General features: G+C 44.0%; 1 protein-coding gene across 8 annotated transcripts in view; it reads right to left on the bottom strand.

Moving 5' to 3' along the window:
• Positions 1 to 15174, bottom strand: part of ncam1a (neural cell adhesion molecule 1a) — a 242629-nt gene extending 227455 nt beyond the window's left edge. For 2 of the 8 annotated variants that reach the window (XM_086227248.1, XM_086227247.1), the window contains exon 1: positions 14865 to 15172. In XM_086227248.1, coding sequence (XP_086083374.1) covers positions 14865 to 14919 — 55 coding nt within the window. In that variant the 5' untranslated portion in view covers positions 14920 to 15172. Of the gene's footprint in view, positions 1 to 14864 lie in introns of all 8 variants that reach the window. The other 6 variants (XM_086227253.1, XM_086227252.1, XM_086227250.1 and 3 more) reach the window with 5 other exon arrangements.
• Between the last annotated feature and the right edge of the window lie 1076 nt (positions 15175 to 16250).

Here is a 16250-nt window from a genome sequence, read left to right as displayed (position 1 = left end):
TGTCAACAGTCGTGTATCATCAATAGAGCAAATTCAGCCGTCTAACATGCGCACAAGTCCAACTGTCTCCATTTCCGTACAGCAGCATCATTCCTGAAGAGTCAGTAGAGCAAAATAATTACAGAGCGAGAGAGTTACAGCGACATATTAAAGCAGAAGAGCAGCGCAAAACAGATAAAATGAGACAGCTGTCACTCAGGAAAGCAGCTTGCCTTCCCAGACACTTAATCAGCAAAAATGCTCTTTTTCCAGAAGTCGCTTTGCTCGCAGAGAATCAGAGGGCCAGCTAATTTTTAGATGTTATTTTCTAAAGGAAACACGCATTGCACAAGCCTCTTCCTCAAGGCAAATATGTCCTCTTTCATGACATCTGAGGTTTGAAGAATGGCCGCCATGGTGGGGCTCAGAGGATAGGCTTGACGCCTATTATCAATACCATCACATTACGTAGGTGCCGTTTTGATTCATACTGTGATTCAAAAGTACTTGGACTCTTTTCAGGGTTAGTCCCACTTTGAGAATCAATGAATTGTGCAGCACTATAGCAAGAGACCACAGTAGAAAAAAAGACTGACTCCTCTCACATTGCAGGTTGGTGAGTTGCTTTTCCATTTACTGTTTGTTTCTTTGTTTTTTCCAAACTAAACACAGGCTGAACACAAATTACTATGTTCACAGGGTTTTGTGTTCACATCTTTTGCAGGGGGTTAGTGGTGCTTTTGGCCAATGGAAAAAAGGTTTAGACATCAACAAGACAACTGAATTTCTGCAGAGGTCGCACTGAATTACATGATGGTGTAAAACACCTAGCAGCCATTACTGCTCTCAGCTAGCTTTATTACTTGAAATGGAGCCCCAGTGATAGAAAGGGAGACAATGAATCCAGAGGCTGAAGTGCCCCGCCGACCTTGCAGCTCCTCCTTGATGACACTCAGCATTGTCTCCCTCCTCCCTGTAGTCCCCCGCCCCTCCTCCCGCCTGCCGCTCACCACCTTTGTTTGCCTCCCCTCCTCTCAGTGACTCACTCCTGGAGCTTTTCAAGACAATGCTATTAGAGCGAAAGCCTAATAAATTACAGACCACCGCTAGTCTCCAACACAGCAGCATGACCATAAACACAACATGGAAGAGACCCTCTTAGAGGGGTCAGTATCGGGTCAATACTACGGTCAGAAACTCTGATGTCTTCATTGTTGAATCCAAGTCAATCAGCTGTTTAAGATGCTAGTGCAATCCTATTAATGTGTTTGCAACATCTCAGCCGCAATGCTTGGCAGCCCAAGATGGTCATAGTGTAAAACTGTCATGGAGTTACATGTCTTAACTGTCCTCGAACTCATGACCATGGAATGTGTGGTGGCTGGCCTGAAAGGACAGCGATACCACAGTGTTATAGCGTGTGTCGCCAACACGTCTTCAAGGTTTCGGGGAGCAACGTTTAGTCCTTGCAGCTCTGCACCTGCTGGTTAATGTTGTCCAGGCACACCCATCACTCATGTTGCTGGACATTTCTAGGTTTATGAAAGAACAATTGTGCTGTCTTGTAAATCTAACACATCACATCCCAGAACCTTGCAATGCTGCCTTCAGAAGTCACTTCATGTATTTCCTCTGAAGTCACCCTGAACACCACAGCTTAGAGAATATGACAATGTTTTTTTTCTAAATGTACGAAGACCTACATAATGAGTAACTCTGACTTTGGTTCATAACTATCTGGATAAAAAGTTACTGCCACTGGGTCTTAAGTTAACAGGTGCTGCAGCTCCATTTAAAATATTAAACATAAATTGTAGGATTTGCTGCCTGGCTCTACTGGTGATAATAAGCTGACTTTGTTTCTGTTATGGCAACAGCCACTCCCTCTTGGTGCAGAGATGATGTTACCGTGCAACCACCTGCTACCAACTGGAGACAACAACACCATCTATTTTGATCAGTCTGACCTCATGTGATTTTCTCCTGGGCAGCAGCAGCATCGGCAGCAGCTCCCATATTGGATTGTGGGCAGGATTTTACCAATTAATTAGATGATATCTGACACACTAGTTTGATCAAAAAGTCCACAGAGACCCAAGTGCATCCGCTGTCAAATCAACAACTCCTGGATGCTTCTCCGCGTTTCATCTCGTTACTATAGCATTACCTCAAAACACATTTCACAGGAACATTAGGGCTAAATTTCTCCCTATGGTTGAGCGGTAGGGGGCGGCAGGGCTTGACGGTAGAGTGGCCATCTAGCAATCAAAGGGTCGCTGGTTTGATCCTCACTTCTCATTTCCCCCAGTGACCATGTCAAAGTATCCTTGAGCAAGATACTGAGCCCCTAAGTGCTCCTGATGGCCCTGCGACAGACTGGCGATCTGTCCAGGGTGAACCCCGCCTCTCACCCAATGTCAGCTGGGATAGGCTCCAACACCACCACCACCACCTGCGATCCTTAATGGATAAGCAGTATAGAACATGGATGGATGGATGGATGTTTGAGCGGTATCCAATGTCTGACACCTTCAGACTGAGAATCTCACCACAGCACATCCAGCTAACCATCCTCTTGACACACTGACTTCCAGCTGTCACATGACGTCGCTGATATGATTCGGTACAAGTGTGTTGGATATGTGCCATCTTTTTGGAAAGCTAAAATTAGACTGATGCAAACCATTTCAAGATAGAATCCCAGGAGCAGCTTCCATGCTTCAGACAACCAAGCAACAAACAAAACTATGAAACCTCCTTAAAAAAAAATCACCAATCAAATTCCATTAAAAACCATCTTAGGAATAAAGGTCCAGATGACTTGGTCCTATAAAATATTTTTCCTTCTATAAAAAGCAGGCAGCCTGCTGCTGCAGCATCATTTTAAGCTAGTTGGGTGATGTGCTCATAATTCTCATCATGTTAACTACAATATTTGAGCCAATGGGATCTATGTTCTGTTTACAGCCTGTAAAAGCCAAGTTGAGTCTGCGTGTAATGGCTGTGCTAAATGCAGAGGACCCAGAGACTAAAACAAATGATTTAGAATGTATGTGTCATGTCATTTTATTTCTTTTTTATTAATTGGGTATTGGATTTTTTATTTTTATTTTTTTGCAGAGCTCCAATATGATATTTCACCAATATTTACTGATGTCATCTGTGATATTCACATTTTGTAGAAACTTAAACTCACTTGTAATCTTTAGCAATCTGAAAACAGATTTTCTATTTTACCAAAACTTTAAGAAAAGCACAGAAATTAGCTGGTTAGCTGATGTTGATGACGTGCCAACACTATAGTGCATCTGTAGTTGCATCCCATTTCAGAAAATATATATTTAGGTATCACACATGTATCACCAAGCCAGGCCAGCGCACTATTCTTTTATTTTGCCGCAAATTAAAAAGTTGCTATTTAATGTGACTTTCTGTCTTGTGCAGCTGAATTCAGCAGTTGGTTTAAAGGCTTCCTTCTCACAACGCAAGCTATTTCAGTGCACAGCAAGTCTAATTAAAAGAACACCACAAGTCTTGAATGAGAACTGTGAACCCTAAACTTATGTTTGTATTAAGATTAGACAGAACTTTCAGACAGTATTTTAAATATCTGTGACCTTGCAGCTTGAAGAAGCTTGAGTTTGTGCCACATGAGCTTGTGAGCAGAATGCGGTGAAATGAGTCTTTCTGGACTTGTGCTGGCACGGCCTGAAAACAGCACTGAGCCACAGAGGATGCTCGCCTTCAGAATGTGCTCCCTCAAAAATTGTGCCAATTTAGAGAGTAAACAACTTCTTCGAATACTGCACATCTTTCCCAATCTCCCACAAGACGTTTTTTTTGTTTATGTGTTCACACAAAGGCTGAGGCAGCTTGACACCTATGGAATAAAGCCAATCAAAGCCGAGTCCTGGGATGAGCTAACTTCCATTGCTGGGCATTACATCATGATGGTGAGTCACTCCCTGGGATTATGAGACCATATAACACACGCCCAGCTTCATTAAGGCCTCACCTCCCAATGACAGCCCAGCAAAGGTAAAAGGAGACAATTGATTTTTCATTCTAAGTAACACATCGGAAACCTGGCTGGTGTCTGTGCTCGTAACATATATCAACCCACTACTGTTTATCACAGGTTTGGTGCTACCACATCCCAGAGGGGGGTACTCAAAAAGTTATTCCAGCCCAGCACAAACCAGATATACAGTACAGTACGTGCTAAAATAAAATACTTATATTGGCTCGGGCCACCCTTACACACACCCTTCAATACCAGAGGTGAGCCCACATCTGGCGCCCAACTATGGAGGATTTCTTGTGTCAATTTTAAGTTTTACCTACAATCCGTTTAGACCTGAGGCATCATTTGCATGCGTCTCTCTTGAAGACCTACTGCGATGTGATTTGAAGTGTTTTTATTGATTTTATATATTTTCTATGATGCTTTATATTCATTATGAATCAACTTTTTACAAGGAGAACTAAGATAAACTAAAAAAATATGTTTGTTGTTTCCACAGAGGTGGAGCAATTAAGGTGTTAGTGGGCAAGCTTACATCAGTACACCTCCAGCTTTTGGAGGTTATTTACAAAAAGATCCACGGAGATTTCTTGTTGTTTTAGACCTAAACTGTTTTGTTTCAATTTGATTCAATTTTTGTTACAATTTGATGTAAATTCCTGTAATAGTACACATTATTAAGACATGTTAAACTGTTGCAGTATTCCTTCTACCTATCAGACCATTTGGATTCAGGGCAGCTGAAGCACATGAAGGTAAATGCCCTGCGGCCTTCATGTAGCTGGCCTTCACGGACTGTTTAATTGTGGCACGTGCCAACTATTTGGGACCATAAAACCACAAAATGACACGTGTGCTGGATGTAAATGCGTGAGAGGCCCCAGCTAATCGCCTGTTTGCCATGAACAAGCTCCACGTCCGTCGGTTTTTAAGTTCACTCGTTAACTGAATACTATAGTGTCTCTTTATCCCGCGACCATCTAATGCAAGCCAAACAAAAACAAGGGATTTAATGAGGATTACCTGAGAAGCTAATTAGAGGCTCAAACACGAGGAGGTCCCAACCCCCCCGACGCCACACAGTTCTTTTAGATAATGAAAGATGGCACAGGAGTCTGTCCCTTCCACTCGAAATGTGTTTGAATCTCAAGTTGGATGCGTGACCTTCAACTGCACAGACAGATTTATGAGCCATTACTGAAGTCATGTGTTGATGAACGACCGATTCACTGCTCACCTTAAACGGCAGTTCAATGTAAGTGAGAATCAACGAAGTGGGAAATATTTTGTATCCAGGAAATCAACTTTTGAAAAAAGTAGACTGAAGCTGACACCTCATGGGGACAAGCACATTTTTCTGACATCCTCCCCAGAGTCAGACATGAAGACAATATACATTTAAGTGAATCATTTACAATATCATAGATGATAGCAAACCTTTAAATCAATATGGATGTAAACTCTAGGGAAAATAAACAGAACTAGTGATGGAGAAAATACGATCAAGCAGAAAAAAACAAACTAACATTTGCAGAGAAAAGAAATCAAAAGCAAGACAGGCATTGTTGGGAGAAAGCTTCATGAATCCTAAATGAGAAACAATTAGCTCTGCAAACATCAGGTGTACAAGAAAATGAAACGCCACTCCAGGTGGTTCAAAAAGCAAAACATCCTCCCTGACTAGACGCTGAATACAGCAGGTGTGATCAGAAATCCTGGAGCCAATTCGCCTCAGAGCATCTTAAAATCTCCCTTCATTTTGTCACTAAACTGAGGAAACCATAAAACTACAGGCGATCTCAAGGAGTCAAATGAATCCTTGGGAGTCTAATGTGGTCATAAATATTCTCGTCTGATGTGGTCAGTGGCTGTGAGACGTCTATGTCCAGATCAAAGGACTAAAACAAGGTTCTAATTATAAAAGTAGGCATAAATTATGTTGGCACTGCAACCACCAGGGATTTCTAGCTGCACTCAGTCTCAGTATTGAAGTTTGATAGCCAGCCCTGCAGCTGATACGTGTTGTCTTTTGTTCAGCCTGCCAGCCCAAATAAGATTTGAGCTGCATCCAACCTGATTTTAGACAGTCTGAACAGCCAAAAACCACATTAAATTAGGTTTCTGCAAATCTGACCCAAACCACATTTGAAGGTAGTTTGAAATTCTAAATCCTATTATAGTTTCCAGAGTGTCCAGGAAAGAGACATCTGTAGGAGTTTGATTCAAAAGTGTCTTTTTGTCACTCGCAACCAGTTTTGCAACTGATAGTTGCCCCCTAATTTTGTGTCATTTCGTTAGATGTCTGGACAAAACACATATGAACTCTTCCCTGGCAGGTAACGGCGCAGACAGAAACAGATCTAATTTGAGTTAAATCAGATTTGCTTGCAGCCTGAGCGAGGCCTGTGTCTTTTTACAGTCTACGCTATCTGAGGAGAGCAGGAAATATCACTTAGAATAACCAGATATGTAAATATCAGTCAGTAAATTCTGAGTTCTTCATCACAACAACCCCGTGAAAGCCATCAGGAAAGGCGACCGATGCAGTGAGGACTGCCAGTAATCCATCAGCGAGCCTCATCCTCCGCTGGGTTATCCCTGGTAAAGGTTACTGCACATCGTTTTCATATTAAGGTGTCATCTGTCAAATGTCTAAGTTGATACTGTGTGACTGGTTTAAATGGGTGAATCCAGGACAACCCAGAAGTGACTTCCTCAAACTGGCATCTCTTCACCAGTGCCAGTCCTGGCTTGGCCAAATGTAAGTAACACTACACCCTGTGCTGACATTGAGGAACACTGATGTTCCAAACGTGGAACATCAATATAAACAGCATCTATTCAGTATAAAATCAGTGCTCCGGTCAGTTAAAGGAGGACAGCAACACCATGCTGGGATCCTGTTACACACAGTGATGTGGTGCGTCGTCACCTTGGGCACTCTAACCAGACTTGGCAGTCATTTCAACAGAGCTCAAGGAAAAATTGCAAGAATGCCCAAGGGTCACAGATCAGCAATGTTGATGCAAAGGAGGAGACGAGGTCAGCCTACAGGAAGAAGCCGAGTACCAGAAAACACAGCGATCCACTCAACATCACATTTCCTACGAGGCTGTTAGCCTTCAGGCACCAGCAGCTCCAGAGATGTTTTACCTTGCCGATTGCAATCTTTGGGTGCATTCACATCAAGAAAACTCATCTGAATCCATTAGGAACTCATGTCCTCAGCCTGCTGCCATGTTACTGCACCAGAAACAAATGCTGGATTTTGGCAAAACCACATGTGAAGTGTAGAAATGTTCATCGAGCAGTGAAATTTATTTTGCTACTGTGAGAGTCAATATGGCAAAAAGAGGACACTTTTTTTTGCTCAAAATATATTTAAAGAGGCAATGTTTGCATACAATAAAGATTGTTTCATCATTGCTTCATTCTTTACTGATGCTTACTTCCACAGCACCAAAGAAACAAGCTTGCGGTCAGAGAGTGGATATCCCGTTGAGCAGAGAGGAAAACTCGGTATATGTTTTATGAAGTAACACTGTGCCGATAACAGAAGAAAGTTAATTTTTTGTATAAGCCCATTGCTCTTTTCTGTTCTGCCTTCCCCCCATTCAATCCTCTATAGGGCGCCCTCGGAGCTCACACAATGCAAATCCCTATTCATGCGCTGATTAATATGCAGAGACAGCTCATTTTCATCTAACAGGCGGCAGAGAGGAATGGCGTCATTCTGAAAGGGAACCATCTACACTTTAAGATTCAATGTGAGGAAACAATGTAAGATGGATACTGTGAGCGATGTGCTGGACTATACAGTGGGGGAAAGATATTCTAGGTGAGGCTGTTTGTGCTAAATTCAGTCTGTGCCAGTAACCATCCCAGTACAATTTAACTACAGGGAACCAGTGCTCTGTGAAACAGGCCCTAATTACGGTTAGGTTTGGATAGGAAATCCAAATTCTGTCAAAGTTGCAATATGGTTAAGTGCAATATCCAAATTGCAAAAAGTGCACTACTTCTCAGTGACATACTGTGGTGCTGCAGGGATACAGACGCATGCAAGTGCTTTGCTACAAACTAGAGGATCATCTTTGTATGGTACACATTAGCGTAAAATCCCACAACTATCATTTCAAGATGTTTGTCTGTAGAAATGTTAACAAAGACCAAAAAACGACAAGTCACTCTTAAACTGTGGCCCATATCCTGTTACCTTTCTCCTGTTCTCAACACCATAAACATGTATGAAAAGAAATACTATATTTTGATGCAGTTGTGCATGCAAATCCAGTTTGGGGGACACAAACAGAGTCTGTGTTGTAGAATTCAATAAAAGCTTTTTTGACAAAGTAACGTGTCAGTTATCTTATACTTTAACTTTACTATTTTGTTCTTTTATTATCTACCTTTATTTTTCTTTTAATTCAAACAAAGTTTGTCAAATTGCTTCCTTTATTTACATTTATCTTGATGTTTCATAATCACTTCATCCTTTTCATGACATAAACTTCCTTCATTTTACTTAATTTTGACTTCCCTACCACTTCTAAGTAAGAAATCTACAACTACAGACAGACATTGTGTGCGAGTTGTGTTTATGTGAGCCTCAACAGCAGCATTCCTGGTCTGATTCCTTCTTTTACTACACAACACTTATGGATAGTTGTCATCTGATTCCAGTTATGATCTGAGCATTGCCAGTGCTGATGGGAATTTGACAAAGATGTGATATAAAGTATTCATGCCACTTTGAATGCAGCCTGTGTGTTGCAACTGTAAAGTCCTGAAGATCAAGAATCAAGTTTTATTCCGAGCGCAAGCTAAAAAAAACACCTTATAATTTTCCCTTGTTTGGCTGCTTTTTCCAGTTTCCCTCAGTCAAAAATAGCCTGTATTATTTTCATAGTGGCTTTGAACTCACCACAGCAGTTAAAGTCCCATGTGTTAGCCATTTAGAATTGTGTATTTTCTCCCCCTCATAATGTGAAGTTAGAATTTGTGCTCTTTTTTGGAGTTCAGCTTTCTCAGCTTGATTTATGAAAACATTGTTTTAGAGCAACAGGATCATGACATGATTGTCAAAGTGTCCACAGTTGCTTTGCTCATCCCTTGTCACAAAATCCAACCATTCATGCATTGCCTCTGCAACTCAGCATCTTTAGCTGTTTAAAACTGCAGAAATTTCATGGCAGGTGTAGACCCTGGCATTTCAAATTCAACTGAGTTGCTTGTCCAAGTCCAGTTTCAGTGAGAGAGCAACTATCACATACAATCACACTAAACTATACTGAATCCTGTACAAAGAAATCGATCAGGAATATCGGTTTACACTTACTTGATCGGACACACAAGTGTTCTCAGAGGAAATTGTAGTGTTGTCCCTCGGATGGAATGTAGCAGCCGCATAGAATTGTTTTTTTTCTGTCCTGCTGAGAGGATGCCAGCCCTGTGAGGGAGTGTGTGGCCTAAATATATACACATAACTAACAGCTAGAATGCTTCTTGAAGGGGGTTCTATCCAAATAATAAGCAACTCTCACATTATCACCAATATGTTCTCATCTCACTTCTATGTACAGACATTTGGGACCCATAAATCCTTCAGAAACCATTTATTCCTTTTAGAAACCTCTGTGATAGCAGATAAGTTCGCTCCTCCATCCATATATTTTCACTCCTCCATCCATATATTTTCGCTACAGAGTTTGCTTTGGGTGAGTTTTTTTTTAAACTTTTGCTGTGGAGTTAAGATGGGCTGTGAACACGGGTGCTAGAAAAAACAAGCTAACCCAGCTACAGGTAAGCTAATGTCAATCGCTAACACTGCAGCTATTGATGAGATGTTCTAGACCACACATGCAGATGTCAAAAACAGACAAAATTAGCCTCTCACCAGGAGTTTATCAGCAGCTGCTTCTATCACGTTTGCGGGCACACACCTTGAAATTAGAGACTGCAGGCATTCGTGTGTGGAAATGAGGCATTGCCGTGCTACAGCACTGTAATGTACAAGCATAATTCATATATTCACTGCTAGATACCTCTAACTCCACGCATACTGCACTGCTACATTCACAGCTAAAACATCTGCTAGTATCATAATCCCAAACTCCATGAGTAGAGGTATAGCCCCGAAAGAACTGTCTCTGTTCACTTACTGCAGCATTTCTCAAACTTTATGAAACCACAGACCACTTCAATGCTTTGTAAAAAAAAAAAAAAAAAAAATTCAGATGATTGAACTCCCCCCAAAACATGAGAAGGTCCACAATGTATCGCTCAATGTAATGACAGTTTTACAAATAGCTTATTCATAGCTATTATTTTTCATGAGTTTTTGGTGGCACCAAAGAGGAGACCCTGTGTTTGTTTACAAGGGTGGTAAAAGTTTCATAGGGTGACAACCGGATGAGAAGTGACAAAGTTCATCATAAAGTAAATTAAAACAGTGTGAAAAGGCAGCAACACTTAAGATAGAAAGCCAGAAGTGATGGTGACAAGGTCATATGTCTCCTCACTTTTATTGTTTGGCATTTTAATAGCCGAAATCACTATAAAGCTGTCCACGGTTACGTAGTTTCTTCTTCCAGTTGTGTTGCAAATAAGCGAATGAGTAACATTATGAAATAGCGCCATCATCTGACCACACAATTTACACACTAGAACAGTGTTCTTCTCTAGGTTCCATTACCAAGAAAACGCTGAGAGCGAGTGGAGGATCGTGGACCAGCACCGGTCACGTCTGTGTAGCTGTGGCGTTAGCGCTAGCTCAACGGTTGCTACGGGCTCTTTGGCGGGAGTGTTAGCATTAGCTCAACAGCTCCTCTGGTCTGTGTAGCTGGGCTGCTAGCGTTCGCTCACCTGTTACTCATCTGTGTATAGCTCCAATGTTAGCATTAGTTCGCCGGTTACTCACCTCTGTGTAGCTGCTGTGCTAGCGTTAGCTCGCGGCCGAAGGCGGCTGAATCTCACCGCCATCACAAGTGAAGGGAGCTTGAGGGAAAGTTATGACCACTGTCTCAGGTGGAAACTTACTAGAGTTTGTTCATAACGACGCTTGAGTCCGCGGTGGAGGCCCAGCAATAGCTTACAGCACTAGCCTTCTACTTGCGTTGCAACTTTATTTCTATTTCTACGTGAAGTGCGACACCTACTGGTGAAATTCTGGTGTTACCAGGACTGGTTTTAAAAAAAAAAGATACGCCATCATGTCGCTGACTCGCTCACCACTAGGGGGAGCTCGCAGACCAAGGTGCGTCGCACATAGAGAAAGAGTGCGCTCAAAAGCGTTTCAGGTTTATTTTCATTTGACAGTGGTTAACAAAGTGTTACTTTTTAAGATTAATGTTTGTGTGGCCCTCCGAATTCTGATAATGCCCTAATATATCGCGTTATGCTAATATTTTATATCATTGATTATATTGCAAAGAATACCGTAAAACATCATGACACAGTTATAAACCCGTATCACCCACCTCTAGAGGTTCAGGTGGCCAAAATATAAAGGAAATGTGTCTAAAAATATACCCTCAGCCGGTCACACTCGTTCACTTTGGTGCCAGCTAAAAAAAGGCACTTCATGCAAGTGCAACTCAGGTAGTTTTTGTGCATTCCATTAAAACGCAAAATGTCACAATTAGCTGCAAGACCCTTTGACGGCAGGGCTGTTGTATCGCTCCAGTGGACCTGGTAGAGCAGCCAATGGCAGCACAGAGCAAGAAACAGAAGAAGAAGTAGAAACAGCCTCCCAGTGCAAAGTGACTGCAGATCAATCGGTTGATTCCAAAACATAAGGCAGATTCAGGCATCACGCCAGAGCTGCCAGTCAACCGTCAGTTTACCTGGATTCATGTTCCCTTCAGTCCAGCTGTTTCCTCACTCATTTTCAGAAGGCGATGTCCGTACTGCTCCTGTGTTTGTTACCAGCCTCCAAATTTAATTATTGCTGAACTAGAACAGGAACTGGAAATCAATAAATGTAATTAAATTGCTCAGCCTTCAAATTGTGTGATACCGCCATTACCCTTTTAATATACCCTGGGCCTATCAAATAATGTGATCAATTTCTGGGATCCCCCCCCCCCCCCCTTCTGCAACATGGCCGAGCGGGTGCACATGTGTCTAATTATCTCTCTCTGGGTTCCTTTCGCTTTCACCCATGTGAAGAGCAGTGGATTGCGGAGGTGTCCGGATATTCTAGGTAGATCATGAATCATATAGAGAGAAAAAAAGAAAAACACCCAGCGTGTGCGTGCTGCTACACCGCCCTCTACAAGTGACAGGCTGATGGCGTTTGGGTGTCGAAGGCGGCAAGAAGTCATTAGAAATGACATCATCGATCACTGCATCTTAAAAAAACCCTCAATAACTGTTCAAGTCATTCAAACAGCGGCAGCTCCTAGATCTGCTCGGAGGATTGTGGAGTTCTGGTCTGATGCTGCTGCTTAAAATAGAGTATTGTGTCCTGTTGTCATTGTTTTTAGGTGTTTATTCCCCCTTCGTCATCAGGAACAACAGAACTACCCCGCAGTCTTCCAACCCTCCATCACAAGGTCTTTGAAAAAGCCAAATTCAATCATGTCGATTTAACATCTTTACATCAACGGATAAATATCACACTCAGTGAATGTCACCTTGCACTGTTTAACACATTTTCCTAGCACAAATATGCCACAGATGAGGGTCTGTTTAGAACAAAAAGCTAACTTTTTTCAGAAATTAGCTTACTGCTCATTGTCTCCAGAGCCAGACAAGAAGACAGGTACCTTTTTTTCCTCTGAGCTGCATTAGGGAGGTAGAGAGAGTCCCATGCTAGTTAGCTTAGCACAATGAATGGCAGTGGGTGGTAAGTGTTAGCATACCTCCAATGAAAGTCAACACATTTTTTTTCCTGAATTAATATGACTTGTTATGCATAACATTTACTATGAAAGAATTTGATATCACAACGTACTGAAACATAGATTCAAGACAGTCAAAAAAAAGTCAGCGAACCAAACCCAAGGTTTGTTGAGGACTAGAAGAGCGACTGCTGCTACTGATGATGATGAGGAGGAGGATTCCTGCTGGACACACCAGCATCCTGGACCTGAGCTAGCTGATGCTAAAACTTCCCACCCACCACCAGCCATTGGGCTAAGCTAACTAGCCTGGACCTGAGCTAGCCGATGCTAACACTTCCCACCCACTACCAGCCATTGGGCTAAGCTAACTAGCCTGGACCTGAGCTAGCTGATGCTAACACTTCCCACCCACTACCAGTCATTGTGCTAAGCTAACTAGCGGAAAAGATTGCTATAGTTTGTTTTAGCTCATATTGACGTCTTTGTGGATGACAGGATGGATGGAGAAGACAGAGTTTTAAATGGACGCGGATTTATGGTTAGCGATGTTGAGGGGGTCTTCATTAGCTTCCAGCTAAATGCAGGTGCCTGGTTCTCTCTGTGTTTTTGGAGTCACAAAGAGCAAACACAGGCAAAGAAATAACATTTCTTTGAGCTCAAGACACCAATTAGTAAGCCAAACTGGGTTAATGTCAGCTGGAGCTTTAAGGTTCCACAGCCAAACAAAGAGCGAGGGGAGGCAGCTGGGGCCGAGCTGGCTTAGAGAACCAGCACAGGCTGACAGACTGCAAGCAGCACTGTTACGGTTTCTGACCCCTGATTTCTTAGATGGATAAATGTAGGTCTGCAGAGAGAAGCGGGGTGCAGCAGACACAACTGGGCTGGACTAATTATCCTGGAACATTGTTAAAGGACCAACGTCTGATAAATGAAATTATTGTTGAATCAATAGTCGTCCTTTCCCTGGGGACCCCGGGGTCCTCAGCCCCACTTGTAGCTGCGGCCTATAGAAAGAGAGGGCAGATGCAGGGAGGGAAGAGCGGGAGGGAGAGGTGGGGGTTGGGGGGGTTCCCCCTCCCACCCTGGAGGAGCTCAGGGGTCGGATCCTATTGTATACACTGAATAACTGTTCAGTCAAAGGACTTTCCGCGCAAATAACCAAATTAAAAAGTAGCATCAAACCTGTTCTATCAGCTCGGCTCACAGACGCGCAGCGCCGGCTTGGAGGCTGCGGGTTTCACTATTCGGCACCGACAGGACGCGTCAGGAGGCTGTTAACCTCCTGGCCATGAGCGGATAAACCAGAAACCCAGGCTGGGCGCGCAGTGACGTTTACCAGCCAACTCAGAAGAGGCGCGGAACAAACGAGCACAAAATCCTCACAAGCGTCCTGTTGTTGTTGTTGTTGTTGTTGTTGTTGTTGTTGAGGACCGTAACAAAGTGTCCCCGCAGATAGCGCCGCACCGAAAGCTCCGTGCTCGGTGCGTCACGGTGGGCTCGGGAACGCGGCGTAGTGTACCTGATGGGTGATCTGGTAATGTGATACCTGCAACTAAAACTACTCTGGAGGTTGAAAGCAACATCTGCTTCATCACCCGTCTCCACCAGCATCCACCGGTCCCTGCTGGACCCTCCGACCCCTGATATTCACATGAAAGACCACCAGAAGAGAGAGAGAGAAGCTCCTGATTCTCCCGGGATGGAGGGACAAGCGGACCCGGGATTCAAAGGCGCGCAGCGGCGAGAGCAGCTCTTGGAGCGAGTCAGTGGAAGCGCTCCTCTCAGTCATTGCAGCAACTTTCGCTTCGACCGTTCAGATTTCTCTTTCTCTCTCTCTTTCTCCCTTCTTTCTCTCTTTCTCCCTCTCTCTCTGGGGACGCACTTGAAGCCCGTGTCCCGTCAGCTGCAGCAGGGATGCCGGTGGCGGGACCAGGGGATGCTGGTCAATACAATCCGCTGATGACCCCAAAAAGCTTCAGTGACTCTTAACGCATCATCAATAATCAATCACTCACCTGCACAGCCAATCAATAGCAATCCCCAGATGATGGTGTCCCGTGTCTGAAGCATGGTAACCTGCCGCGGATATCCTCCTGCCTGGACGCGCTTTCAACAGTCTGAGGGGGGCAAACAGATACCAGCCTTCCTTCCCGCCGGGGACAACAACAACAACCGCTGCTACCGGGACGGAATTTTGGTCCTTGTCGCTACCCGTGTTGGCTGCACAATGAGTGACAAGCAGCAGCAGCAGCAGCAGCAGCCGTAGCACACACACACGCTCTCTGTCACACACACACACACACACACTCTCACACACACGCACTGAGAAGATACCAGCGCGAATTACTCCGCCCGGTAGCCCCCCCCCCCACCCCTCCCCATACAGAGGGCGCACACCGGGGGGCGGGGCTGAGGTGGTGGATGCGGTGACAAAGTAGTGCCCAGAGCAGGAGGCGGCAGATGGTCCGCTAATTCGGATTATTGCGCTCACAAACGAGCTCAGCGCCGTTTAGAAACACGGAGACGCGCGCTTCTACACGCAGGAAGTGTGTTCAGTTCTAACTAGTGACCCTAAAACCTGCTGGGGGGTCACCATGACCGGGGGGAGCACTACGACTCGCTGGATTTGTCCTGCGTTTGTGACAATAAAACGTTTGAAATAAAAAAGTCAGTTTTACTTGATTTTATGGCAATATTCTGCAGGGGGGGGGGGGGATCCATCTCACTGGACCCAAAAATAGCACGCCCCCCCCCCCCAGAGTAGACATAGGCTACAGCAAATTAGCTGCTCTCAAAAAAGTAACAAAGCAGCTGTTTTCGTTAACCACGGAGGTCACGTGATCTCAGGTGTTGCTCCGTCTGCTTGTAGAACTTCTAGAAGTGCAGGTGGATTTTTTTCAATGCAAGTCGGTGAGAAGTGAGGAGCCGGATGGAGGGACATCTGGAGTTTGCTCCAGTAGCCGATGAGTGGAAAAACTCAGAGAGATTTTGATGGACTGTGGTGGAAAGTTGGGGGAACCAAAGACAGGTGGCAGGTGACAGGTGGCAGGTGACAGGTGGCAGGTGACACCGCTCCCTCACATGGATTCTAATGTTGCCATTCACCCCAAAAGCTATTCTGAGTGTTGAGATCTGGAGACAGCGGCGGATGTAGCGCTCACAACAACTCCATCACACCCGAGCCCGTCTGTTCTCCATCCAGCCATCTGCAACCCTGACGTCCAGCAAGAAGTGTATTTTTGGATTTTAAAAAGAAAAAAACTGTGACGCAGATTTTCAGTAAACCTGGTGGAGGGATGAAGACGGGACCAAGGAATTGAGTGTCAGATTAGTCCCAGCACCACCTGGTGGTAGCAGGAAATGGCCTGTTTTGTACACTATGATGTCCTAAGGTTCAGGTT

The sequence above is a fragment of the Aulostomus chinensis genome, chromosome 15, assembly GCF_037954235.1.
Source record: "Aulostomus chinensis isolate RoL2024-O1b breed Wild chromosome 15, RoL_Achi_v1.0, whole genome shotgun sequence".
NCBI lineage: Eukaryota > Metazoa > Chordata > Actinopteri > Syngnathiformes > Aulostomidae > Aulostomus > Aulostomus chinensis.
The sequence above is the reverse complement of the archived record's forward strand: the minus strand, read 5'-3'. Positions and strand labels throughout refer to the sequence as shown.